Source organism: Triturus cristatus, chromosome 5_2, assembly GCF_964204655.1.
Source record: "Triturus cristatus chromosome 5_2, aTriCri1.1, whole genome shotgun sequence".
Taxonomy (NCBI): Eukaryota; Metazoa; Chordata; class Amphibia; order Caudata; family Salamandridae; genus Triturus; species Triturus cristatus.
The window spans coordinates 219,489,977-219,517,320 of NC_140588.1; the positions used below are offsets into that span (position 1 = coordinate 219,489,977).

The following is a 27,344-nucleotide window of genomic DNA, read 5'->3' on the forward strand; positions in this document are numbered from 1 at the left end:
TGACAATTATGGCCCGAGCCAAAAGTGCATTACGAGGGAAAAAAAAAATAAAAGCTAATAATGCCCAACAGCGGCCTCTCTGCGAGTTTGTTGTGTGTTGCGAAGCGTTATGGCGGTAGGTGCCCTTTCTTTGTGGCAGTGCACCTGGCCGGAGGTACTCTGTTTGCATTGTAGCATCATACAAGCGTCCTGACCTGACTCTTGCTTATCCATACATTATTACTTGCTCATGCATGTATATGTTTCATTTTGTTTATAAGGTGCATTGTATGAAAATCCTAGAATTACCAGCCTCTAAGCATATTACTTGACAAAAGGTGCTGTAAGAAACTTTGGACATATTTGTACTACATGCGCTTTCCTTGCTCATGACTTGTGTGATGCTACACGCATGACTCCTTTCTGGCTGCAAGGAGGCTGGAGACATGGATCACTAATGCATTAGGACTCTAATTTACATTCTGTAGAGAAGTTTAAAAGTGAATGATGCTTATTATGTAGAATCTAAAATGCACAGTCTTAGGGAAAGATAGAATGGCTATGGTAGAGGCATCATTTTGACTCCGTTTTCCCTCCAATATTCTTCTAAATTTCAGGCACACAATATTTGGAACCCAAGGGCCAGTGGTAGACAAGCACAGCAGGGTTTCACCTGCCATTTATCTCACCCTGTATAAGTTGGTGCTCTCCAAGGTGTAAGCAAGAGTGATTAATGGCGTCAGTGCACATATTGTAGGCTGAAGTCTGCAATGAATGCTGGGGCAGCGCTTGCACTCTTGGCTTCTTGACCTGAGGACCCGAGAGAGGGTTGAACTGTTTCTTCCCTCTAAAGCCCCTCCCAAGAGAATCCCTGCTCAGGAATCTCTCCTGACTAGTCTTCAGGGACCCAAGTTCAGGGAGAAGTGCCAAGAACAGGTCTGTGTCCCCATATAGCTCTTTCTTGACGCTTTACCCAACACTTCAGTGATTGTCTTTCATGCGAACCTTCTTCAGTAGACTGAGCATCAAAGTAAAGCTTGGACATGACTCTTCTCTGGGAAGTGAGACAATTATCAAATCAGAAGGCCATTCAGACTAGGCTCCATGCCAGCTCCACGCCAGCAGTCGTTGCTTTGGAAGCTTCACATAACTGAGCATTTGCTGCAGTGCTAAAGTGATGGGCAAAATAAGGGGCAGGGAAAAACTAATGACTAAACCAAGAAGAGGGCATGTTCTAACCTCTCGTAGTAAGACCTTTTCCCTTTATGAGTTAACGATTATCAGCTTGGCTATTTCTGATGGAAGGAGACGTGTTATACTCCTCTGTTTACATCATCTGCCACAGACCTGAGAGGCAAACTTTGAGAAAGCCCTTCAATACCATCCGATAACACCATTCCTCCCAGCACAGTGTGCTCCAACAATTCCAAGCCCAGACAGGATTGCATACTAACAGGGGCCACAGTGATATATGTAATTCTTGGGAGGAGGCATGGGTGAGGCTCAATAAAATGCACATGCAGCGTTATTTTGAAGACCGGAATCGCGTTGTGATATTTTTCATTTATATCCACTTTGAACGATTCGATAACTCTGATCGTACACCGGCACTTCCTAAAAATCCCCTACATCTTTAGAATACCTCCACACACGATCTCGAACCGGCAACGTCGGTCTTTTTTTGGCTTTTCGAACTGCTCACTGTAGCCTCAAATTTTGAGGCACATCGGTATCACACAGAAGCTCACCCCTGAAGAAGGGACCTGTGAGTCCCGAAATGCATTGGGCTTTCTAAGAATCACGGGGCTTCTTAAGAAATATACAATGAGTGAAATATTCAATGTGATATCAAACCCCGCATTGTATTATAATCATTTGGAATGTACAAGATGATGTTATTCAATTCAAAATTTAATTGTTTGAGCAATCATTAAGTTTATACGATTATACAAAAACTGATGTTAATTTGGTGAAATACATTATGATTTTTTGTAAAGATTCAATAACAAATACAATGATTTTTTTTTATTGATGGAATAATTGTTGTCATAAATTATTAGATAAAGTAGGTTTTAGAACTTTATGTTCATTAGGAACAGTGCGCACTACATTCAGGTTCTTTCCTGTGTACCATATAGATCAATACAATGTATATCACACTCAAAGATTGATTAAGGTTTTTAGTCTACCTGCTGGTGTGATGCCATCATTCTGGAAGCAATGCCCTTGCCAGCTTTAATTTCATGCTTCATCATTGGGCATGAGCTTGGTCATATATTTTAAGCTCGATAATGGGTACAGAGATCCAATCATGAATAGATACAACTGCTTTCAGGAATGCCCAGGTTTTTTTTTGGGGGGGGGGATGTTTTATTTAGCGCGAACCACACCTGAAGGTATCAGAGCGCTTTACATGAGCGCCAGTTGCGATACAGACGGATACATTTAATTTATTTGTCAGACAATCGAGATTACGTGAGTTGCCTAGAATCATAGGATGTTGAGCGTCCCTGCTGACCTTTATTTACCGGTTCCTTAGACAGGATTAAAAATATGTGGTTGGTCTCTGTCTGGGTATTATCACCTTCCCACCACTCAATTATTTGTTAACATGTTTTGGCCATTAAGTATTGTGCCAATATGGGTTGACACCTTTATCGAGACTATAAGATCTCTCTGTCTCTAGCTAATTCACTGGGTCAGTCTTACTACTGTCTCAAAAAAAGTATTAGTTATGCGCCAGATACACATCTTACTTTTGGTATTTTTTGTCGATGCTGGAACTCCAGTTGTCTACTTAGGAATTTCTAACCATGAGCATCGCGTGTGTATGTGTCTTTGTGTGTGTGTCTTTGAGGAGGACCGTCCCGTTCGAAAAGAGTCAGCCGAAATAAATACACATCTTGAAACTTTCTCTGGAGTTGTCGCGAGTGCTGCTTTGAGATATATGGATATATCTTCCTTTGTCAGCCTTCTACATGCGTTGGTCTGCTCAAGTATCATTCATGTTTTGCTTCTACCTACTAACTTAGCCCAATTGAGTACCTTGCAGTGCGAGTGACATCATTTTGCCTGATCACATGTGCATTGTTGCCTGAAAAGGAGTACACACCTAAATGCCAGAGCCAGTGTGCCTGCGTTGCATGGCCAGTCCTTTATTTTTGAAGTTTTGCCATTTTCTTTGCGAATTACATGTTTGTGCAAGAAAATAAATACAAGCATTGGCATAGCCAATAGGTCTCACCGGCATAGCCAATAGGTCTCACCTTTGGGACATTATAAGTATTTAGTGATGCAGCACAATATCATTGGTACAACAGCATCAACTGTTGCATGGCTAAACACTTATAAGGTCCCAAAGGCGAGACCTATTGGCTATGCAAATGCTTGTTTTGTTATGGGGGGCATAAATAACAGGAGGGTGAAAGTCAGTCAGTTAGTGAGAGTGAGTGAGAGAGTCAGTCAGTGAGAGAGAGAGAGTTAGTCAGTGAGTCAGTGAGAGTCAAGTCAGTCAGTGAGAGTGAGTCCGTCAGTGAGAGTGAATGAGAGTGAGAGAGTGAGTCAGTCAGTGAGTGAAAGAGAGTGAGCCAGTGGGATAGTCAGTCAGTGAGAGTCAGTCAGTCTTTTAGCGAGAGTCAGTCAGTCTTTTAGCGAGAGTCAGTCAGTCTTTTAGCGAGAGTCAGTCAGTCTTTTAGCGAGAGTCAGTCAGTGAGAGAGTCAGTCAGTGAGAGAGTCTGTCAGTGAGAGAGTCTGTCAGTGAGAGAGAGTCTGTCAGTGAGAGAGTCTGTCAGTGAGAGAGAGTCTGTCAGTGAGAGAGAGTCTGTCAGTGAGAGAGAGTCTGTCAGTGAGAGAGTCTGTCAGTGAGAGAGAGTCTGTCAGTGAGAGAGAGTCTGTCAGTGAGAGAGAGTCTGTCAGTGAGAGAGAGTGGGAGAGTCTGTCAGTGAGAGAGAGTGGGAGAGTCTGTCAGTGAGAGTGGGAGAGTCTGTCAGTGGGAGAGTCTGTCAGTGAGAGTGGGAGAGTCTGTCAGTGAGAGTGGTCGAGTCTGTCAGTGAGAGTGGTCGAGTCTGTCAGTGAGAGTGGTCGAGTCTGTCAGTGAGAGTGGTCGAGTCTGTCAGTGAGAGTGGTCGAGTCTGTCAGTGAGAGTGGTCGAGTCTGTCAGTGAGAGTGGTCGAGTCTGTCAGTGAGAGTGGTCGAGTCTGTCAGTGAGAGTGGTCGAGTCTGTCAGTGAGAGTGGTCGAGTCTGTCAGTGAGAGTGGTCGAGTCTGTCAGTGAGAGTGGTAGAGTCTGTCAGTGAGAGTGGTCGAGTCTGTCAGTGAGAGTGGGAGAGTCTGTCAGTGAGAGTGGGAGAGTCTGTCAGTGAGAGTGGGAGAGTCTGTCAGTGAGAGTGGGAGAGTCTGTGAGAGAGAGTGGGAGAGTCTGTGAGAGAGAGTGGGAGAGTCTGTGAGAGAGAGTGGGAGAGTCAGTCAGTGAGAGAGAGTGGAAGAGTCAGTCAGTGAGAGTCTGTCAGAGAGAATGAACCAGTGAGAGTCTGTCAGTGAGAGTGAGTCTGTCAGTGAGAGAGGAAGAGTCAGTCAGTGAGAGGAAGAGTGAGTGAGAGTCTGTCAGTCAGTGAGAGTGAGTCAGTCAGTGAGAGAGAGTGGGAGAGCCAGTGAGAGAGAGTGGGAGAGCCAGTGAGAGAGAGTGGGAGAGCCAGTGAGAGAGAGTGGAAGAGTCTGAGAGTGAGAGTCTGTCAGAGAGAATGAGCCAGTGAGAGTCTGTCAGTGAGAGTGAGTCTGTCAGTGAGAGAGGAAGAGTCAGTCAGTGAGAGTGAGTCAGTCAGTGAGAGAGAGTGGGAGAGTCAGTCAGTCAGTGAGAGAGAGTGGGAGAGTCAGTCAGTGAGAGTGAGTCAGCCAGTGAGAGAGAGTGGGAGAGTCAGTCAGCGAGAGTCTGTCGGTCAGCGAGAGTCTGTCGGTCAGCGAGAGTCTGTCGGTCAGCGAGAGTCTGTTGGTCTGTGAGAGTCTGTCGGTCAGTGAGAGTGAGTGAGTAAGTGAGAGAGTGAGTCTGTGAGAGTGAGTCAGTCAATGAGTCTGTTAGTGAGAGTGAGTCAATCAGTCAGAGAGTGAGTCAGTGAGAGTGAGTCAGTGAGTGAGAGTGAGTCTGCCAGTCAGTGAGTGAGAGTGAGTCTGTCAGCGAGTGAGAGTCAGTCAGTGAGACAGAGAGAGAGAGAGAGAGTCAGTCAGTGAGAGTCAGTTAGTGAGTCAGTGAGTGAGTGTGTCAGTCAGTGAGAGTCAGTCAGTCAGTGAGGGAGTCTGTGAGAGTGAGTGAGTGACTCAGTCAGTGAGAGTGAATCAGTGAGAGAGAGTGAGAGTGAGTCTGTCAGTGAGAGAGTGAGTCTGTCAGTGAGAGAGTGAGTCTGTCAGTGAGAGAGTGAGTCTGTCAGTGAGAGAGTGAGTCTGTCAGTGAGAGAGTGAGTCTGTCAGTGAGAGAGTGAGTCTGTCAGTGAGAGAGTGAGTCTGTCAGTGAGAGAGTGAGTCTGTCAGTGAGAGTGAGTCTGTCAGAGAGTGAGTGTCAGTGAGAGAGAGTGGAAGAGTCAGTGAGAGAGTGAGTGTCAGAGAGAGTGAGTCTGTCAGAGAGAGTGAGTCTGTCAGTGAGAGTGAGTCTGTCAGTGAGAGAGAGTGGGAGAGTCAGTCAGTGAGAGTGAATCAGTGAGAGAGTGGGAGAGTCAGTCAGTGAGAGTGAGTCTGTCAGAGAGAGTGAGTCTGTCAGAGAGAGTGAGTCTGTCAGTGAGAGAGTGAGTCTGTCAGTGAGAGAGTGAGTCTGTCAGTGAGAGTGAGTCTGTCAGTAAGAGAGTGAGTCTGTCAGTGAGAGAGTGAGTCTGTCAGTGAGAGAGTGAGTCTGTCAGTGAGAGAGTGAGTCTGTCAGTGAGAGAGTGAGTCTGTCAGTGAGAGAGTGAGTCTGTCAGTGAGAGAGTGAGTCTGTCAGTGAGAGTGAGTCTGTCAGAGAGTGAGTGTCAGTGAGAGAGAGTGGAAGAGTCAGTGAGAGAGTGAGTGTCAGAGAGAGTGAGTCTGTCAGAGAGAGTGAGTCTGTCAGTGAGAGTGAGTCTGTCAGTGAGAGAGAGTGGGAGAGTCAGTCAGTGAGAGTGAATCAGTGAGAGAGTGGGAGAGTCAGTCAGTGAGAGTGAGTCTGTCAGAGAGAGTGAGTCTGTCAGTGAGAGAGTCTGTCAGTGAGAGTGAGTCTGTCAGTGAGAGAGAGTGGGAGAGTCAGTCAGTGAGAGTGAATCAGTGAGAGAGTGGGAGAGTCAGTCAGTGAGAGTGAGTCTGTCAGAGAGAGTGAGTCTGTCAGTGAGAGAGTCTGTCAGTGAGAGTGAGTCTGTCAGTGAGAGAGAGTGGGAGAGTCAGTCAGTGAGAGTGAATCAGTGAGAGAGAGTGGGAGAGTCAGTCAGTGAGAGTGAGTCAGTGATAGAGAGTGGGAGAGTCAGTCAGTGAGAGTGAGTCAGTCAGTGAGAGAGAGAGGGAGAGTCAGTGAGAGAGAGTGGAAGAGTCAGCCAGTGAGAGAGAGTGGAAGAGTCAGTCAGTGAGAGAGAGTGGGAGAGTCAGTCAGTGAGAGTGAATCAGTGAGAGAGAGTGGGAAAGTCAGTCAGTGAGAGTCAGCCAGTGAGAGAGAGTGGAAGAGTCAGCCAGTGAGAGAGAGTGGAAGAGTCAGCCAGTGAGAGAGAGTGGAAGAGTCAGTCAGTGAGAGAGAGTGGGAGAGTCTGTCAGTCAGTGAGAGTGAGTCAGTCAGTGAGAGAGAGTGGGAGAGTCAGTCAGTGAGAGTGAGTCTGTCAGAGAGAGTGAGTCTGTCAGTGAGAGAGTCTGTCAGTGAGAGTGAGTCTGTCAGTGAGAGAGAGTGGGAGAGTCAGTCAGTGAGAGTGAATCAGTGAGAGAGAGTGGGAGAGTCAGTCAGTGAGAGTGAGTCAGTGATAGAGAGTGGGAGAGTCAGTCAGTGAGAGTGAGTCAGTCAGTGAGAGAGAGGGGGAGAGTCAGTGAGAGAGAGTGGAAGAGTCAGCCAGTGAGAGAGAGTGGAAGAGTCAGTCAGTGAGAGAGAGTGGGAGAGTCAGTCAGTGAGAGTGAATCAGTGAGAGAGAGTGGGAAAGTCAGTCAGTGAGAGTCAGCCAGTGAGAGAGAGTGGAAGAGTCAGCCAGTGAGAGAGAGTGGAAGAGTCAGCCAGTGAGAGAGAGTGGAAGAGTCAGTCAGTGAGAGAGAGTGGGAGAGTCTGTCAGTCAGTGAGAGTGAGTCAGTCAGTGAGAGAGAGTGGGAGAGTCAGTCAGTGAGAGAGAGTCAGTCCGTGAAAGAGAGTGGGAGAGTCAGTGAGAGAGAGTGGAAGAGTCAGTCAGTGAGAGAGAGTGGAAGAGTCTGAGAGTGAGAGTGAGTGAGTCAGTGAGAGAGAGTGGGAGAGTCAGTCAGTGAGATTCAGTCAGTGAGTGAGTGTGTCAGTTGGTGAGAGTGAGTGGGAGAGTCTCAGTGAGAGTCTGTCAGTCAGTGAGGGAGTCTGAGAGTGAGTGAGTCAGTCAGTGAGAGAGAGTGGGAGAGTCTGTCAGTCAGTGAGAGTGAGTCAGTCAGTGAGAGAGAGTGGGAGAGTCTGTCAGTCACTGAGAATGAGTCAGTCAGTGAGAGAGAGTGGGAGAGTCAGTCAGTGAGAGAGAGTCAGTCAGTGAAAGAGAGTGGGAGAGCCAGTGAGAGAGAGTGGAAGAGTCTGAGAGTGAGAGTCTGTCAGAGAGAATGAGCCAGTGAGAGTCTGTCAGTGAGAGTGGGAGAGTCAGTCAGTGAGAGAGAGTGGGAGAGTCAGTGAGAGAGAGTGGGAGAGTCAGTCAGTGAGAGAGAGTCAGTCAGTGAAAGAGAGTGGGAGAGTCAGTGAGAGAGAGTGGAAGAGTCAGTCAGTGAGAGAGAGTGGGAGAGTCTGTCGGTCAGCGAGAGTCTGTCGGTCAGCGAGAGTCTGTCGGTCAGCGAGAGTCTGTCGGTCAGCGAGAGTCTGTCGGTCAGTGAGAGTCTGTTGGTCAGTGAAAGTCTGCCGGTCAGTGAGAGTGAGAGAGTGAGTCTGTCATTGAGAGAGTCTGTCAGTGAGAGTGAGTCAGTCAATGAGAGTCTGTTAGTGAGAGTGTCAGTGAGAGTGAGTCAATCAGTCAGAGAGTGAGTCAGTGAGTGAGAGTGAGTCTGCCAGTCAGTGAGTGAGAGTGAGTGAGTCAGTCAGTGAGAGAGAGAGAGAGTCAGTCAGTGAGATTCAGTCAGTGAGTGAGTGTGTCAGTTGGTGAGAGTGAGTGGGAGAGTCTCAGTGAGAGTCTGTCAGTCAGTGAGGGAGTCTGTGAGAGTGAGTGAGTCAGTCAGTGAGAGAGAGTGGGAGAGTCTGTCAGTCAGTGAGAGTGAGTCAGTCAGTGAGAGAGAGTGGGAGAGTCTGTCAGTCAGTGAGAGTGAGTCAGTCAGAGAGAGTGGGAGAGTCTGTCAGTCACTGAGAATGAGTCAGTCAGTGAGAGAGAGTGGGAGAGTCAGTCAGTGAGAGAGAGTCAGTCAGTGAAAGAGAGTGGGAGAGCCAGTGAGAGAGAGTGGAAGAGTCTGAGAGTGAGAGTCTGTCAGAGAGAATGAGCCAGTGAGAGTCTGTCAGTGAGAGTGGGAGAGTCAGTCAGTGAGAGAGAGTGGGAGAGTCAGTGAGAGAGAGTGGGAGAGTCAGTCAGTGAGAGAGAGTCAGTCAGTGAAAGAGAGTGGGAGAGTCAGTGAGAGAGAGTGGAAGAGTCAGTCAGTGAGAGAGAGTGGGAGAGTCTGTCGGTCAGCGAGAGTCTGTCGGTCAGCGAGAGTCTGTCGGTCAGCGAGAGTCTGTCGGTCAGTGAGAGTCTGTTGGTCAGTGAAAGTCTGCCGGTCAGTGAGAGTGAGAGAGTGAGTCTGTCATTGAGAGAGTCTGTCAGTGAGAGTGAGTGAGTCAGTCAATGAGAGTCTGTTAGTGAGAGTGTCAGTGAGAGTGAGTCAATCAGTCAGAGAGTGAGTCAGTGAGTGAGAGTGAGTCTGCCAGTCAGTGAGTGAGAGTGAGTGAGTCAGTCAGTGAGAGAGAGAGAGTCAGTCAGTGAGAGTCAGTCAGTGAGTGAGCGTGTCAGTCGGTGAGAGTGAGTGGGAGAGTCTCAGTGAGAGTCTGTCAGTCAGTGAGGGAGTCTGTGAGAGTGAGTGAGTCAGTCAGTCAGTGAGAGTGAGTCAGTCAGTGAGAGAGGGGGAGAGTCTGTCAGTGAGAGTGAGTCTGTCAGTGAGAGTGAGTCTGTCAGTGAGAGTGAGTCAGTCAGTGAGAGAGCGAGTGAGAGAGTCAGTGAGTGGGAGAGTCTGTCAGTGAGAGTGAGTCTGTCAGTAAAATGAGAGTGAGTGAGTCTGTCTGTCAGTCAGTGAGAGTGGGAGAGTCTGTCAGTCAGTGAGAGTGGGAGAGTCTGTCGGTGAGAGTCAGTGAGTGGGTCAGTGAGAGTCTGTTAGTGAGAGTGAGCCTGTCAGTGAGAGTCTGTCAGTGAGAGTCAGTCAGTGTGAGTGAGATAGTCAGTGAGATAGTCAGTGAGAGTGAGATAGTCAGTGAGTCTGTCAGTCAGTGAGAGAGAGAGAGTGGGAGAGTGTCAGTGAGAGAGAGAGTGGGAGAGTGTCAGTGAGAGTGAGTGAGTGAGTCAGTCAGTGAGACTGAGTGAGACAGTGAGTGAGAGTGGGAGAGTCAGTCAGTCAGTGAGAGTGAGTGGGAGAGTCTGTCAGTGAGAGTGTGAGAGAGAGAGAGTCTGTGGGAGTGTGATAGTAAGTGAGGGAGAGTCAGTCATTAATGCAAGGCATTGGCAGTTAGGGTGAGTACCCTAAAGCTCAACTTTCATTGTGACAATGGTTTGAATATCAAACCTGTACATGTTTGCATAGTTTAACGATTTGTGGCTATTCCTAATGCTCTGAGGATACTACATTATTATATGCAAATAAATACATGCAGAACAAATAAAAGACACAATTATAGTGAAGACTTGAATCCGCATGTTCTGAAAACCTGTAATTTCCCATCTTTCAAAAGAGCACAAGCAGCAGCTGTTTTAAAGCACTCACGCTTGTGCTCGTCATTGCTAATTTATATTAATCAATTTCATTTTAAAGTAATTCAATTAAGATAGAGAGACAGCACATCGGGTAAGGATTACAAGGCACCTGAGAAAACTCGTTAAACTCTTATCAAGCCAGGGAGTGGTGCGTGCGTGCACATGCGCGTAGTCTTCACTTTTTCAAGCACTGCACTCGTGCTTGTGGCGCGCCGCTGCTCGCTCCCTCAAGGTGGATGCCGCCACAAGCACGAGTGCAGTGCTTGAAAAAGTGAAGAACGATGGCTAAAGACCCTCCTATGCAGCGCATGCGCGCTGAGTAGGCGAGACCTAAAAAACGAAATCCTGACTAACGTCTTGACCTTGCAATGCTCGGTTTCCTCTGTATCTATTGACATAAGGTGGGAGAGACAGCGCTATTTATTTAAAAAAACAAAAAAACTATCACAAAGTCGACACAATTCAACGTGATCTGCCACTCCCGTCCACCCATCTCGACTTACATGGCACTTTGTGATAAAACGTTGTTTGTTTTTGTAAGGACTTTGTACCAATGTTGCATTTGGTGCCACAGGAACTATTAGTAGAGTGGAACATTCCAATCAAAAAAAGATAGTGGGGTGCACTAACTAAGGATTCACATAAGTCACTTAATGATTCTTAATGCAGTGCTCTGCCAAACCCTGCCCTCCTTTTTCTGCTCTGATCTGGTGAATCAAGGGGTAACGTGTAAGGCTATATTAAGTTGTTAACTAATCCAGTTTAATCAGATGTACCGCCTTACAAATTATATGTTGTGTTGCTATGGTGTTTTGTATATACAGTGGTGATTATCTGTCTTCACAAAAAATGTGACTCCCTAACAACACTTCTGAATTGAGTAGAACATGTAACTGCAGTGTAGCATCTGTAATACTATCTTGGTTTTCGCCCCCCAGGTGAGAGACCTCGGTTTGGCTGTGATAAGCCTGGATTTGATGCGGATGATTCAGATGGGCAAGACGAGGATGACAATGACAACGATGAGGAGGACGAGGACAGTCAGGCTGAGTCTGTGCTGTCCACCACGCCTTCTGTTACTGCTAGCCCTCAGCACCAGCCGTACAGAAGCAGTCAACATGAGACGTCGAGTGCAGATGAAGAACTGCGGGTACCAGGCTGTTTATCTCATGCTGACTCCATGGACGTCCTGCCAAAAGCTTTGCTCACCAAAATGACTGCACTTAGTACGACACCCGAAAGTAAGGAAAGTGGTCCGCGAGTGGCTGTTCAGCAAGAGACAAACAAGAGCTCTCTGCCCGAGACAGGCACCAATTCAAATGGTACTCAAACTTTAGATGCGCCCCCCAAATCGCTGTGCCATCAGATGTCTATTGATTCCCCAGATGCTGAAGATTTGGAGACCTTACCATCCCCTAAAAGCCCAGCTGCAACAAAGGTAAGATTAAAAAAAAATATTTTCTTTCAAATGCATGCTTATGCAATCTGGTTGAATAGGCATAAGACGATATGTATATGCTTGGGTCTGTGTTTTTTATGTAGAGTAGTGTGGGGTGTAGAATAAGAGACAAGCTGGAAATGGCAGGGACAATTCTTGAAAGGTAGATCCATTTTAGTTTCTTGAAGGAAGTGTTTTGATGGCAGTTTGTGGACTCACAATTAGTTTAAGAACTGGCCAAGGTTGTTGTTTGAGCTCATGTCTTACCTCTTACCATTTCGTTTTCAGAAGAGAAAATGGCATTTTACACCTGTGTGTATCTCCTGTCAGATTTGCGTGTGCCCACCTAGCCGTCATTGTGCTCTAGGTTTCCCATGAACACGGTTCAACGACCAAAAGAACAGTGGTTTTCAAAATGTGTTGATTCTCGAAACTTGCAGTGCCTAATAGAATTTTAGGTGTCAGACAGAAAGATTTCATAAAAATACAGATTGGTGAACCAAAGTGTCAACTTACTGTTATTTGACATTCTTTTTATTATATGCAACACCTCTGTTACAAATTTAACTCTAACCACGACAAGATTTCAAGTTGGCCATTGCATGTCTTCCTGTACATTTTTATGTATATCTTTCTAGTAACTTTTCCTGGTCACACAAGCAAAAGTTTGGGCGAAATTTTGAATGGAAAAATAGAACATTTTCGAACCCTGTTATAACATTTGCTTCCTTCGAGCAATCTGCATGGAATTTGGCAGAGAAATACTAAAAATGAGAGAACATTAAATGAGTGAACATTTGTTTTGGAAAACTTCATACAGATTTGTGAAAAGGACCATAGTTACAAATGTGTGTGTGCAGAGGGCACTAGGCATTGCAGCAGCATCTCAGATGCCCATTCTGGAGCCGAGAGTCATGGCGATTGTATTGTATGACTGAATGTGAAGCAGGCATAGTACCTTCTGGACAGCCTGGTCATTTCCCTGTATTAGTTTAGAGACCATGCCTGCCTCTCAACCCTCTGGTGCCTCATACAGCCAACCATATACCAGAAGGTTACAGTAATACAGGTAGTGGGACCCTGTCAGAGCGACACTTCCTCCCTACAAAGACTGTGGCACTGCACTGCAGAAAAGCTAAGGTTTCTGTGGGCACTGCCATCATTAGTAGCTCTCATCCCCTGCCTTCTCTGGCACACAGAGTGCCAGCGTGACCTTCTCGTACCCTTCCTGTTCGCTGACAATGGCCACATACCCATTCTCTCCTGCCCACTTTTTAAAAGGAATAACCTAAAAAAGAAACCAGATCCAGACAGTATTGTATTGTAAAGCGCTTACTGCCACTGTGTGGGGTGCTGAAGTGCTTTCCCACAAAGATAGCAAACTACACCGTGTAGGGTCTATGGTTCAGAGGATATATGTTGTGCTTTAAGCCTATGTGGGAAGTGTTGTCATGTCCTGCAATATTACCACCGGGGTGTTATCGTGTTGTGGGACGCAGAACCTGATAGTGTGATAAGTGAGGGTATGTGAAATATAGAGGTACAAATTATAATTATAATAAGGACAAACCAGCTTAGCCATAGGGGCAATGGGATGCTCTGTGCCCATACACTGAAAAAGAGATTAATCAAAGAAAGCCCAGTATTCAATGCAGCGACATGCGTTATGCATGGATGCTGTCGAATTAGTAAAAGGACACCAAAAGGGAAAGAATGGGAGTTGGTGACACAAGAGGTATCAATGTACCATTTAAGGTTGGCTGTTGGTGACAAAATGAGTAGCTATGTACCATTTCAGGCAGTCTGTGGAAAAGCAAGCAAGGCTGGCAACCTAAGCAGAAACTACACAAACTTGAAAAGACCCAGATTCCTCCCACTCCTCCTAGGTGAAAGGAAGCCAAAGTTTGAGAAGGTGTTCATGTCCTAAATCCTGCTCATGCCGTAGTTAGGCTGTAGCTCAGACCTGCCAATGGGACACCGTGCGCATGCAAGGGTGAAAGAAGACTAGATATGTTGCTGTCCTGACAGCGCAAGAGTGATCTGGCTTGACTTTTGTTAGCTGTCGTCACCCCTTCATGCATTCTCTATACTTTTCATGGATCCCACAGGGCCTTGTTTTTTCTAGTTTAAATAGTAATGCATCTTCCTGACATTCTAGAATTTTCTCCCAGAACGATTTCCGATTTCATTATTAGTAGTGAATGACATTGCAGGGTCACGAAAAGACACAACGAAGTGAAAGATGACTTGCCCTGCTTCCTTTATTTCAACTAGGACAGCAGCATGGCACAGATTTGGTCGTTCTGATTTTATTGTTAGCCCAGCTCAGTTTTGACCTGTGAATCTTGTGACAAACACTTTTTATATATGGCTCCACAGTTAACTTCCCTTCCAAGTTCCTTTGTCCATTCTATTCCCACTCCACCCCTGGAAAACTCCTAACTCAATATTTGATGCTGCAGCCATGGTCTGCTCTGGGAGAGCAGCTCATTTGCTTGCCTTGTTCAATTGAGACCACTTCAGTAACTTTGGTCTTGGTTGATACCAGCACATTGTCTGGGAAAAATGAGACCACCCCTTATTATTTTAATGCTTGTTATTAAGGTTGTGCGAAATTTGTATAATTGACCTTTGTACAATTATGCAAGACGTTGGCAATATTACGCTGAATTACACGTAATCACATGAAATGCAAATCTATTAATTTGCACTGTACTTTTGCTCGATGGTTCATTTTGTTTAAAGAAACAGCGCAAGAAAATCAAAAGCACCATAAACAACAGCCGCTCTCGTTTGGCGTTCCTGTACGTTCATGGTAACTTTTCATCCTGAGTGGTACGCTCGCAGAAAATCCTTACCACAAGTGCCACAAAATTATATGAAGTGGCTTATTGGCACAATCTCAGAAACTTTGTGCAACAAACACAGCGTGAAATTACGCTAGCCTCGCCAGTGCAATTTTAATTTCACCCAGACCTAATCATTATGTCTGGAGCTAGTTTTGCTGATTCCTGGGCGCTTGTTTGCATCCTGCTGACCATCTCTGACATTTTGGGAGCTTCCTGTATTTTATTCAACTGACCAGTGAGAGGTCGCAATTGCTTTTCTGCACATCCCATTATTTCCGAGAGTTCTAGCCAGATGAATGAACAGAAGGCTGTCCTCTCAGTGGTTCTCTGTTACACCTCCTCTGTCTTGCTCTAGCCAGAATCCCTCTCCGTCAACCCATTTGCTTGGTTGAAAATTAGGCTCTTGGCTACATTGCTTTCCATTTCTCATGATTTCTTGAACAGATCCCTTTTGCTTCTTTCACCTATCAGCCTGGACCTTAAGTTATCACTGTAGTGGAATTGTTTAATAGAGCTGGTGTTCCACATGCATCAGCCTTTGTATTTATACGCTTACTCTCATTACATGGCTGTGATTCTCCCTCATATACCTTCGTTTGTCTTCGTCCTAGCCCGTTTGACAAATTGATGGTATGGGAAGGTCTTGATCTTGTTTGCTTCAGTGTCACTTTTTCTAATCTGCATTTCCAGTTAGCCTTTTTTTTTTAATCGTTTATGAGCATGTAAGGAATCATGGAAGTACGCATCTCCGATTGATTTCTTGCTTTGCCAGCTGCTTTTGTTGTGCTGTTCAACATCCAGACAGGTGTACTTCACTGCTGACTGCGCAACCTCTTTTCATCCTGAGCCCCAAAGCTTGCAAGAAGTTTGAGAAGCTCGCATAAGTGGGAGACAGTTCTATATTTCACATGAGGTAGACGGGCCTCTGTTTGAAGAGGGGGGAACCAGGACTGAAAAAAATATTCCCCCACTGCACACTTGCATTCAACACCTACACAACACTTATTCTTCAAACAATGTCTTACACATACTGTGAAATAACCACATGAATATCTAAAAATATGTTAAATATTTATTATTATAAAAACTTCATTTATTCCATTTTACGTATAGCTCATACACCATAGAAAACAAAAACGGATATCACAATCACAAGGCAGAAAATTTAAAAGAGGCCAAATCATTAGACCTTCAACAAATACGCATCTACCAAATGACGTCACTGTACAATCATGAATTGATTGTTCATATACAATAATTCATGGCTGGCGGATTATGTTTTTTAATCTTCGGTGAGTTGTGCCGGTGAAAATAAATTGTACTTCTAGTTCACCTTTTTCAGGACTTTTTTATCTACTTTCCTCCCTTAATTTCTGGATCCTGGAATATGAAGTACAACTAAATATTAGCTTGTCAAGTGGAGCTCCTTAGAGATCTAATAATATTGGGGGTCGATATTATTTTCAAAATAACTTCATTATTTTTATAATGGGCTAGCTTCAACTTTTCACCTCTGCCCTACAAATAAGGTGGAAAGTGGTTTATTTCTTAAAAATATAGTCATATGTTTTTTAAAGGGCATGGGTTGGTGCATGTAATCTGGGCTCAAATTTATCCTTAGATAGTGAGGACAGGGATGACAAAGAGTTCCACTTGGTGTAATGGTGATTACCAGTAAGTGTACGCCATCACAGGGTGCATTACAAACATGTTACACATTTTGTTACCCTTCATAATGGAAACTCATTGTTTATGCTTGCCTGAGTCGTGAAAAGGTTAAGTTACCTAGCAGGAGTCATAACTATCAAACATCAGATATTTTCAGGTCTCCTACACGTACCCTGAGCCCAAAAAGCGTAATGTCACCCTTGTCACTGCTAGGCTTAATGCTTTGTTAATGTCGCACAATTTACTGTAATGTTTCGGCATACCTTTGGGTTAGAGTTAAAAAATCTTTATTCGGTACATAAAAGAATATGAACATAAAAGCATATAAAAGAATTATAAACCAAACGTACAACAAACCCGCCCAGACATTTTTGTTTAATACACCATTATGAATAATCAATTAAAAATAAAATCTTTAAAATAACCGCATAAATCTTGATTGTACAGAAATACAGTAATGATTTAAAAAAAAAAAGGTATAGCTCCATACATGTATCTATCCTATGTCCCTTAATGATTTCCTCATTTTAATCACATAGGCAAGAAAGGATGCAAGGGCAAAACGAATTATTATATCTTGCATTTCCATATAAAATGTGTAGGCTACTGTGTATTACCGCACCCCTTCACTTAAAAAAAAGGTCCTTAAGTACTTTTGTAGGTGTCGCCTATGCGGCGCGCAAGCGCTGCTTAGGAGAGACCTCTTGGAATCACTCCGGACTTTTTTGGAAACTTGTGCATGTACTGCACTGTTTCCAATGAGCACTCGTGCATGGACGGCATTTACCTTGCGGGAGCGAGCAGCGGCGCCATCTGTTTGCAATTATCACGCCTGCGCTTTGGAAACAGATGGTGCCGCTGCTCGCTCCCGCAAAGTAAAGGCTGTACATGGACTGAGCCTCGAGCTCCGTTCCTCAGATACCGAGAATCTGCCTAATCATTTTATTTTCCATCTTTGTGATTCCTACCTCTTTGTACCGGCTCCTGTGTCTGACCGTAAGATCCCCCTAGCTGCAGGCTCATATCCGTGTGTGATTTCCTTACTTCTTCAAAGGGCAATATATTCCAGTCTCCACCAAAAAGGCTCATGGGAGCCAGCCTGCCCTGCCACCAAGGTCTGCTTGTAATATCAGGTCTCGTTGCAAACACTTCTGACGATGGGTCTCGGAGAAGAGGGCGGCGCGCGCCGCAGACTTCTTCAGAAATGGACAGAGTGGGACACTTGTGACTCTGAGAGGCCTGTAGGTCTATGGTAGGGTCAGTCTGGTTTTTTAGTACGAGACACATGCTTTTCTGAAAGGCCAGCTCGGCAGGAATCAGACACACAAGACAAGAGCTTTTGACAGGGCAGTGGGGTTGGCAAGCACTCAATCTCATGACAGGCAATGGAACATCACTGCACTTCCAGGTGGGCAGGCGCTTCTGAAGTGCTGGTTGGGCTGGGGAAGAATTAGTCCTGGATTAGGCTGTGATGTCACTGCTTCTGAAAAGGCCTTAGGACTTCGGCAGCCAGTCATGTGTCAGGCTGCAGGTGCTTTGAAAAGGCTGGTAGGGCGGGCATAGAGTTAGTCGCTGGTTTGAAAATGCGTTGCAGTTTATAGAGTCACATCATTTCATGGGTAAAAAAGCATGCATGGACCACTCTGTCAAATGTCATACCTTTTGATTAATTTCATTCTACAACTGCCCAGAGGCACAAATAATGACAGGCTTCAAGGGGGCGAGCCAGTGATATCCCCCCACGGCTTTAATTAGTCTCTTATGAAGGTCTAGCATTAAAGGGGCGCTGCGTGGCGATCACCACAGGGGCCGTACTGCTCCTGTCTCCATAGTTATTCTAGCATATTGTAACATTTGTATAGCGCTTCCATGCCCCAAAGCACTTAGTGGTGGTGGAGTCTGAGTGATGTGCATGGCTGGCAGAGTGTGAGAGTTTATGGGGTGGTCTGTATGTTTGGGTAGAATGTTGATGTCATGCTGGGGTTGTCGGTAGTGTGCCTCAGTCATGCTGGGGAGTCAGTGGTGGGCCTCAGTCATGCTGCAGTGAGCTTGTGGCTCAGCTGGAGCCTGGAGAGAAGTCGAGGGATGTAGGAGAAACGGGCACAAGTGTATAAAGTTATAAGGCTTTTTATAGGAAATGTTCATTTGCATCCTATTGGCTTTGATGATGCCTTTGGCAATGCTGTACAGATTCAGCAAGTTGCAAAATAAAACAGAAAAAAAAATGTTAAAGGTGCTATAACGGGCTACAGCTGCCACGTCATTTTATAGGCATGCACATGCATGAAGACGTGTGTGTATGCATGCGTCATTATGCCTGTGTGCCTACAAAATAACGCAGGCAACATTTTTATTTAGCAAACCAACATAGAATGGTAAATTAAAAAAAATAACAAGCAGTAGCATGACATAGCTATTTTAGGGCAGAGGGGCCGGCAGCAAATTGCTCCATAAAAAAAATTCAAAAGAAAAAAAGTGGCAGCGAAGAAGGAATAGGTTGGGGAACCTACAGGAAGTGGGTGAAGGAAGAGGAAAATCAAGACATCGGAAAATGCAACCCAGGTGAGTGGAGGGAGAAGCACATGAGCGAGAAAGCAACATGGACCATGGGGAAGCAAGATGTTTGGCCAGGGGACACACATGAGCGAGAGAGCTACCAACACAAAGGAGACATCAACGCAGAGTGCGGGTGGGAGAAGCACACCAGGTGGAGAGCTGAAATCACATGCACTATCATAGAATGCTTTAACAAAAGGAAACAAGCATTGGCATAGCCAATAGGTCTCGCTTTTGGGACCTTATAAGTGTTTAGCCATGCAACAGTTGGTGTTGTTGCACCAAGGATATTGTGCTGCATAACTAAATACTTATAAGGTCCCAAAAGCGAGACCTATTGGCTATGCCAATGCTTGTTCTGCCTTTGCTGTAAAATGTACAAAAGATAACTGCATGCAATGTAGATTGTGGGTTACATTGTCACAAGAGCACTTACAGACCTTGGGAGCTCAATTAGAGCCTGTTGGAAATACTATCAAATGATGGAAGATTTATTTGCAAAATCTAATCAATAGGAACCTGTGATAGTTGTTATAAACCCTTCACAGGTACTGCTGTAGTCCATGGGACGTTTAGTATGATGTATATATTGCAGCTGTTGGTTGGGACTTGCCATACTTCTTGTTATATGCCCCATTTTTTCCTTGACTAGTTGCTTGTCCCCCGGATGTTCCCACAGGTTTGTAATATTGTCAGCTAAAGTGTAGAGGGCCTTTTAAATATAAGACAGCCATGTTAACAAATTCGCATCATGTAGCGGCATTCAGTCCCTTATAATGTCCCAGGTCAGTATAGCTTAATTTGTCGTCCAGACTGAATGCCAGAGCAGCAATTGTCTCTCCTCTAGTAACGCAGCTATGTACTGTAAGGCAAGTTTTAAATGAATGATAATACTGGAAGTTGATTTTGGGACAGATTAGAACCTTTGTAAAAATGTATATTCCTGCATTTGCAAGGCTGTGTTGTCCTCGGAAACCCGGATTCCTGCCATATAGTTGGCAGTGGAAATTGTCTTTGCATTATATAACATTATCATGTCCGGTATTCTCTTCACCCCAGCTTAGTGGCAAATCTAAAGATCGCCTCATTATTCCTGGCTATGTTAGTGACAGTAACGTTTTTATGCATTTGCCAATCCTCTTTATCTGAGAGTCTAAGGCCAAGTTAATTAAAGTGCTTGGCGCTTCTAATCCTTTCTCCCTGTTTTTGAAGTCACTAAAAGAATTAATAAGCGCTTGGGCTAGGCTGGGGTTAAAGCTAGGAGTAAGGCGTAATCCACAAAATTGGTACCGGTCTAGCCCCTGCTTTAGGGGCATCAGTACCAAGTGATGGAAGGCGTTTTATCAATACCAGTGATATACACGGAGAAGAGAAGCGGGGCCAGAACTCACCCCTGTCTGACTCCCTTACGGATGTGAATATAATTGGTAAATTCCCTCTATGGTCCAAATAGTACCTTGGCAGAAATATTACTATACATTTGAGTAAATAGTGCAATGATGTCTTTAGCGCCCCCGCAAACAGACGTTACTCTCCATAGCTTGCTATGATTCACCAGATTAAAAGCACTACATAAATCCATAAAGCACATGTACAAATCGCTAGATCTGGCATTAAAATATTTACCAATTAAAAGATCTAAATTAAGACACTGTTCAGTCGTACCAGGTTTCCTGGAGCTATACTGTGCACTTGAGAGTGTGTCATTGGCCCAGCCCATTCCTCCAATCTCTCTCATAGTACTCTTCACAGCAATTTTACTGAGGAGTCCAACAGTGAGATTGGTCTATAGCATTTGGAGTTCTGTTTGGAGCATTTTTCTAATATCGGAATGATAATGGACTCCGGCCAGGTGGGTGGTATATGACCCTTTCCAGTGGCATTACACCTGTGTTAACCAGGGCACCCATAGATCAGAGAGTTGCTTATTTACATCCATGGGTACCTCATTGGTTCCGGGAGCCTTCCCTTGTACGAATTTAACTAACACTCTCCGAATTTCCTCCTTATTAAAGGTAACGTCAAATTCTTTGATGTTTGGTGATTGACAAGCTACTCCTGGAAGATCAATTGTAGATACAAACATGATGGAGAAGTGGTCTGCCCATGCTTCTGCCCCTATAGTTCTTTCTAAATTCGGGCCAGATTTGTCATTGAGGAATGGGGCATTCACTGTTCCCCAAAATTGATTGTTATCCCTGGTGTTGGCCGCCTGTGTCAGATTTGCCCAAGCTATGTCCTGTAAATTCTTAGTTTTATGGCCTTTTTATATCTTGTTCTTCTCTCTATGATGGCATCCCGATCCCTTGGGGATGCATGTAGATGTTTAATTAAGTCCCTGCGTGCCTTATTGCACTGGCTGTCAAACCACCCATTATTCTTTTTTATGTTAGCTCTTACCACTTTGCTCAGAGGATGGTCAATCGATTGATCGAAATAGCAATATGTGAGTTAAAGACTGCTGAGGGTTCTGGATGATCCTCAGAACATAAATCGAAATTATCCTTATTGCCTCTCAGTAAGTCACGCATAACTTGGTCTCGGTCGACACCTAACCACTTTACCCTTATCCATGTCTGTTTTACTAAATAATTATGTGCAATGGCTTCCATCATAATTTTAGCTTGAATTGGGATCTCAAGTGATAACTTAAGAGGATTGTGATCACTTACACAATTTTTACTTGTCACCAGATGGAGAGATGTTGCATCTTTATTTCTAGAAATGTGTATGTGATCTATGTTACTCTGGCCCCTGGTACCGGTAGAAGTGTATTATTGGCTGTCGACTCTCCTAAGAGTAGGGGCCATAATATACATCTAAAGTATTGCCACTAGCCTGTTAAGATGCGTTCCATATTGACAATGTTTAAAGTGGTCTAAATCTTTATCAATTATGTCCTCTTGCCCATATGCCTTATCAAGGGATATAGAACAATTAGGCAGGTTAAAATTTCCTGCCCAAATGATAAAAACATCCTTATTCTTATCTAACAGAAATTTCTCCAGAGCAGTTACAACTTGGGTCCTATGTTTGTCAAAAATAATATTATAAAATGTGATAATAACAAGATTCAAAATGCCAGCCATGCTTACCAGGAGTAATTAAAAGCGTGGAGAGGCTAGAAAATGTTTAACGTTTCTGAGTGAGGCCGTTCTGGAGATCAATGTCAAAAGTCCCCTTTTGTTTTACCCATCCTCGATGCAGCGACTGAAGTAAAACCGTCTATAGCCATATCCATGGTAGACCAAGTCTCTTGTAGGTAACATAGGACACACTGTACCTCCAAAGGAACGTAAATGTAAGACATCAGCCAACACATGATGGACCCAAACATTAAGTCATGCATATGCTTACTCACCAAAACTATATATTTTTTAACCAATTTTATTTATGTGCATCATAGCGGTAAATCACAGTATACTTCAACATTTGGAACTCCTCGCAGGTTCTGTACAGATATGGTAGAGTTCATCTTTTGCCAGGAGTAATTGGTTCATAACATGAATACATAAACAGTTACACACACTAGGTCAATAGATCCCTGTCACCATATTAATGACATTCCCTATCATGGTGTCCTCCCGACTTACTTAAATATTCTGCAGCAGAGATATTTTCTTTGCAGCACCTCTTCGCTTCCCAAGTGTCCTTGGGGCTTAACCAAATGGGAATGAAAATGGGGTACATATGCAGAAGACAGGGGTAGGCCGCCTGGTCAGAGTGCAGTGGCAAGCCGCTGTACTTCTGTTTGGATCACAATCTGGACAGTGAGGGATTCTTTGGAACGTTTGCAAGTCCTGCAATAGGACGTTCCGTGATGCTGCTATGGGAATGCTGCGCAAGCCTCGGACCTCCTGCTGCCTTAGCGCCACTGCCTCAGCCTTACCCCATTTAAGTGTTGCAATTCTATTTAAATAGGCCTGAAAGCACCCACTACATAGTAAGCTGGTCTTTCTGACCTCTCAGCTCCAACAATGCTTCTGTAAGCTCTCTCCATAAGGTCCTGGTGGGCGGGCAGTTCCAAAACATGTGAGCCATGATAGCATTCGGTGCACGGCATCTGGGACAGAGAGTGGCGGACCCAAACTTTTTATGTAAGCACGCCAGTGTGAGGGAAGCCCTAAGAAGAATGTTATGTTGGATGTATTGAAATGTAGTGTTCCGTGATAACTTCTGGGGATAATGGAGCACGTCCCATTCCCTGGGCGCCATGTCTCCGCTAATATCTCTTTCCCAGCACCCGCGGGTGGGTAGTAAGGGGCTCCGAGTGGTGTGTACCAATGCCTTGGTGAACCATCTGAGTCTACGACCATTACTCATAATGTAAAGTGTCTGCACTCACAGGTGTGGCCCCGGCTCCTTGTCAGTGATATGCCATATGCTCATCAAAACTAAAATTGAGGTCTTATTTCTGAGCAGCCTGCTTGTGTATCAATCCCACTGTTCACATATGCATTATGATGCGGCATAAGTGGTAAGTGATGCACAAAATAATCCTTTAGCTGAACCCACAACAACATACTCTAAATGCTGTGAAAGGTTTTCTAACCAGATGTTGGTGTACAGGGAAGGAAATGCATTTAAAAGCTACGGTAGCTGGCTCCAGCATGTGCGATCTGTGTTGGGAGGGCGGTGTATTGTTGCTCTTTTAAGTGGAAACCACTGTGTTCCGTGATTATGATTCATGAAAGGACCTTTCCGTAGGTAACTTCTTATTTCTTTGCTTTGAGTTATAACTGCCGCTCATTGTATGTCTTAAGTGAGATGGTAATTTTCTCTGTGGAACTTAAATGGCAAATCCCTCCAAATGTTTGCTTCTAGTGAAAGCTCCATTACAGTGTTTGCCTTTTCCTTCCAACCTACTGTAGTGTGTCATAGAAGACCAGCTTCAGTAAGTGCTCTTTAAATTCAAAGCAAATTATTATAATCAGTTTACAATTTAGGAAAAGCTGCATTCGCTAACGATTGAATCCAATGATTGTAGAACAGAACCACTGCACACATGCCAGCCGCGTTGTGTACAAACTCGGAAACAGAATTGTGAAAGGCACAGAAGATGTGTGCCCTCATCTTCATTCCTTTCCCTCTAATTCTCCTGGGTCCTTTCAGTATTTGTTTCTACATTTTAATCTAATAAACAGTGGAAGATTTTTTGTGTGAATATCTTTGTATTTTCTTCAGGAGATGTGAGCATCACCTCTCAATTTTCAGTTACTTTAATCACTATATTTTTAGGTTGAGCCTGGGCAGCGCATGCGCTGCTCTGCGAGCCATGCTGTATTGGAGTATGGAATACTAGCCCCACCCACTCTCTGCCTATATTTGTCACTGGCTTGTGTCATAGTCCTTCGTAAATGTAGGCTTCTAATTCATTAATTGGCTTTTTAGTCCCTCCTTAGTACCGCCTTGTCTTCATTTGTAAACTCCCATGAAGTCCTCATAACCCTTTTACTTCGGTTGTTATACTGTGATTCCTTTTTAGTCTGTATGCACAATTTTCTTTAAATAGTTTCTCCTACTGATGGCACAACATGCTTTCCTGCAACATTCAGCGCGCCATGCACACTTTCAGTTTCTAAGCAGCCCGGGACAATGGCGGACGTTTCTTTCAATAGGTCTCGCATTTACAAGCGTTTGAGCTATTGGCATTTTTTCATGACAATGCCTTTTATTTGTGTGCTAATTATCAAAACATATAAATAAAAGGCATTGTCATTTACAGTGTCAATAGCTTAAATTCTCGCGACTGCGAGACCTATTGCATTGCAAATGCTTGTTATTTTTTCGTCAACATGCTGCCTTCAGCAAAGAACAGTAAACATTGGTTTTACTTTATTTTGTTATTACAAATGTGTATGTATTTTATATATGGAATAAAGTACCCCCTGCATACACTATAAAGATATTACAAGCCACCAAGGAGATCTGTGACCATATAGAGGAATAAGGCCGCAGGCAGAGTTCCTTCGTTAGGTCATGAAACTCCAAGATGACTTGTAACATCTTTAAAATGTATGGAAGGGGTATTTTATTCCTTATGTTAAATTGTCCCACCAGCATCCATCCCACACACCACTCAAATCCTAGAAGCCTTGCTCTTTTATATGAAGGAGGTGGTATAGTTGCAAACATGAAGATTAAAAGCAGAATCTAGTTTGAAAGTAAATACACAAAAAAGTTAATAATTTGTTGCAAAAAGATATTTAGAATCAGTGCATTGTAAGTCAGATTTAAAAAGACTCAAAGTATAGGAAAGGCAGAAAGTTTCTATTTTACCCGTAATGACCTTTAGTGCTCAAAAACTAAACATGTTGCCATAAATATTTTGTGGTCAGTGTTTAGTTTTAGGAAAAAAATGTATTTGCCTTATTTAAACTGCAGCTACAATTATGATTGTGACCCATCTTTTACCTTGTTTGCTGGCTCAGGCAACAGACATTGTGAGTCATAACTCAACTATAATCATTTATTAGCACCAAACACATTGCTGTGGCAGCCAAAGTGGGATTTGTTAAGCAAAAATATGCTGCATTAATGTATTGTAATGGAGCCCTATTAGACTCCAGATCTACTTCTAAATAGATTGTGATTGGTTATATCTTGTCTTTCAGGATGCATCATCTGTGAAACTCCCCTCATCACCTGTGGACCGTGGCACACAGACTACAATGGTGGCACCCTTCATGGCTTTTACAGATTATGAATTAAATTCGAAAAAAACAGAGGTGTCCAAGGAACAAGCAACTCAATTTCCATCTACAGAGGCGCATCTCTTTAGCCACCTTCCTTTGCATTCGCAGCACCCAGCTAGAGTACCTTACAGTATACCAGTAGGTGGCATCCAGCTGGTTCCGGCGGGCCTGGCTGCATACTCTGCCTTTCTGCCGCTCCAAGCGGGGCAAGTGCAGCTCACGTTCCCTGCGGTTGGTGTGTTCCATAGAAACGCAAGTACACCGGGTGACAAGTCTTCTGAGACATCTGGACCTACAAATACCCTTGGAGTTGCTGAAGTGAACAGTGTCCTGCCGTGCATCCCTATTGGTCAGGTTCATGTGCCTGGTCTCCCCAAGCTGACCACCCCTCTTCCGTCGCTAAGCATGGAGACGCTGAACATCTTGGGCCTGACAAATTCAAACCTAGCCCCACAGATACATCCTTCTGGTCTTACCCTCAATGCTTTAGGGCTACAAGTTTTGACGGCAAGTCCCTCAACACAGAGCAATCCAGGCCCCCAGACTCACATTCCAGGCTTGCAGATACTGAACATAGCACTGCCTACTTTAATTCCGTCTGTCAGCCCAGTAACAGTAGATGGACGGGGGCTTGCCGGCTCACTGACTTCCAACGGGAAACCCTCAGAGACTCCACGTGAGCAAAGGCCTGCGCACTTTCCTGTCACAGACACTCACCAGTTCACCAGAGCTGACTCTCCTCATGCACTGCCTGTAGCCCAAGACTCCAGTGCCAGAAAGGGGTTAGAGCAGGTGGTTGACCATAACAAGGCGAATGTGCAGGAGAAGACCCATGCCGATAGAGGTGACCCAGTGAGGCAAGCGCAGCTCCCTCATGACATTACTTCTTTGAAGGGCAAAACGGCTTCTGCCACCGAGCCCTTCCGAAAAGTACATTCTGAAGCTTCATCGAGGTCTCCCTCTCACCAGACTTCTTCTCCAGACCGACAAATACGCAGGCGGATGGAGTTGTCCCGCAAGCAAAGTACTGTGCAGTTCAGTGATGCCAGCAGTGACGACGACGAGGACAGGCTTGTGATTGCAACCTAGTACTTTTTTAAAGTTTTATTTTGTAAAACTAACTTGAAGGTTTCTTTGAGAGCCTTCTGTTCCTTAAAGCACATTTTTTTCAGAGCGAAACTTGTACCGACCCATGTGCAATCATGAACTCTTGACCAATATTTGTAGTTTCTTGTCAGCTCCAGCCATTTTGTACATGTTGTAAAGACAATTGTGCCTTTTTGGAGTTTTATGTGTAGAAAACTGTACAGGTTGTTTAATATCTATATGTCTGTATGTCTATCTGTCTATCTATCTATCTGTCTATCCCCTATCTTTAGCGATCAATCTTTTTCTCATCCTCTCTGTATATATGTATACATATATATGTATACATGTGTGCCTGTATACATGTATGAAATGTGTACAATTAAGCAAAATAGTTGCTTGTGTTTAGTAAGTAAACCTAAACTGTCTGACAAAACGAGAGATTTAAATTATACATGTTGCACTGTTAAATGTAAATTTCTATGGCTGTGAGGAAGCGTTTTTGTGTACAGAATTAGTATATAAAACTCCATATTTATTGTATCCATACGAGTTTTTGAAAATGGAGCTGTCCTTTGTGTGCAAGACAGTAGCTTTACACTTTACGACAGAACTTGTCTGTGTGGAAAAATGTTACAGTAAAGTTTTCATTACTGACTTTAGTTGATGCTGCGGTGTGTCTTCTTGCTGCCATGCAGCTAGTGAGCCACGCGCGCGAGGTCTTTCAGCGTTTCATTTCTGTGGGTTCCTCTATGAGTGAGCATCATTGCTGGGTTGTTTTCAAGGGTAATGCTGGTTCCAGAGACTGGCTGGTCACAGCTGGCAAACCACAAGGCGCACTTGTGTTAATTTGTCACCTTTCTTTCTATCTGTTAAACCTGTAACGGCAATTAATAAACCGAAGAAGATGCTTACAGTGAACATTTTTGGGATCTCTTTACAAGCTCCCCTTTACTGCCCGGTTAATCCCCACAGTAATCCCTAATTTCCTCCTATAGCTTCACCTAGAGATTTCAGCTGCTTTC

At 44.3% G+C, this 27,344-nt stretch overlaps 1 protein-coding gene across 2 annotated transcripts in view; it reads left to right on the forward strand.

Moving 5' to 3' along the window:
- HIVEP1 (HIVEP zinc finger 1) overlaps positions 1 to 26,981 on the forward strand; it is a 506,680-nt gene extending 479,699 nt beyond the window's left edge. For both annotated transcript variants that reach the window (XM_085607000.1, XM_085607001.1), the window contains 2 exons: positions 10,966 to 11,465; positions 25,153 to 26,981. In XM_085607000.1, the coding sequence (XP_085463126.1) occupies positions 10,966 to 11,465; positions 25,153 to 26,322 (1,670 nt within the window). In that variant the 3' untranslated portion in view covers positions 26,323 to 26,981. The remainder of the gene's footprint in view (positions 1 to 10,965; positions 11,466 to 25,152) is intronic.
- Positions 26,982 to 27,344: the final 363 nt, after the last annotated feature.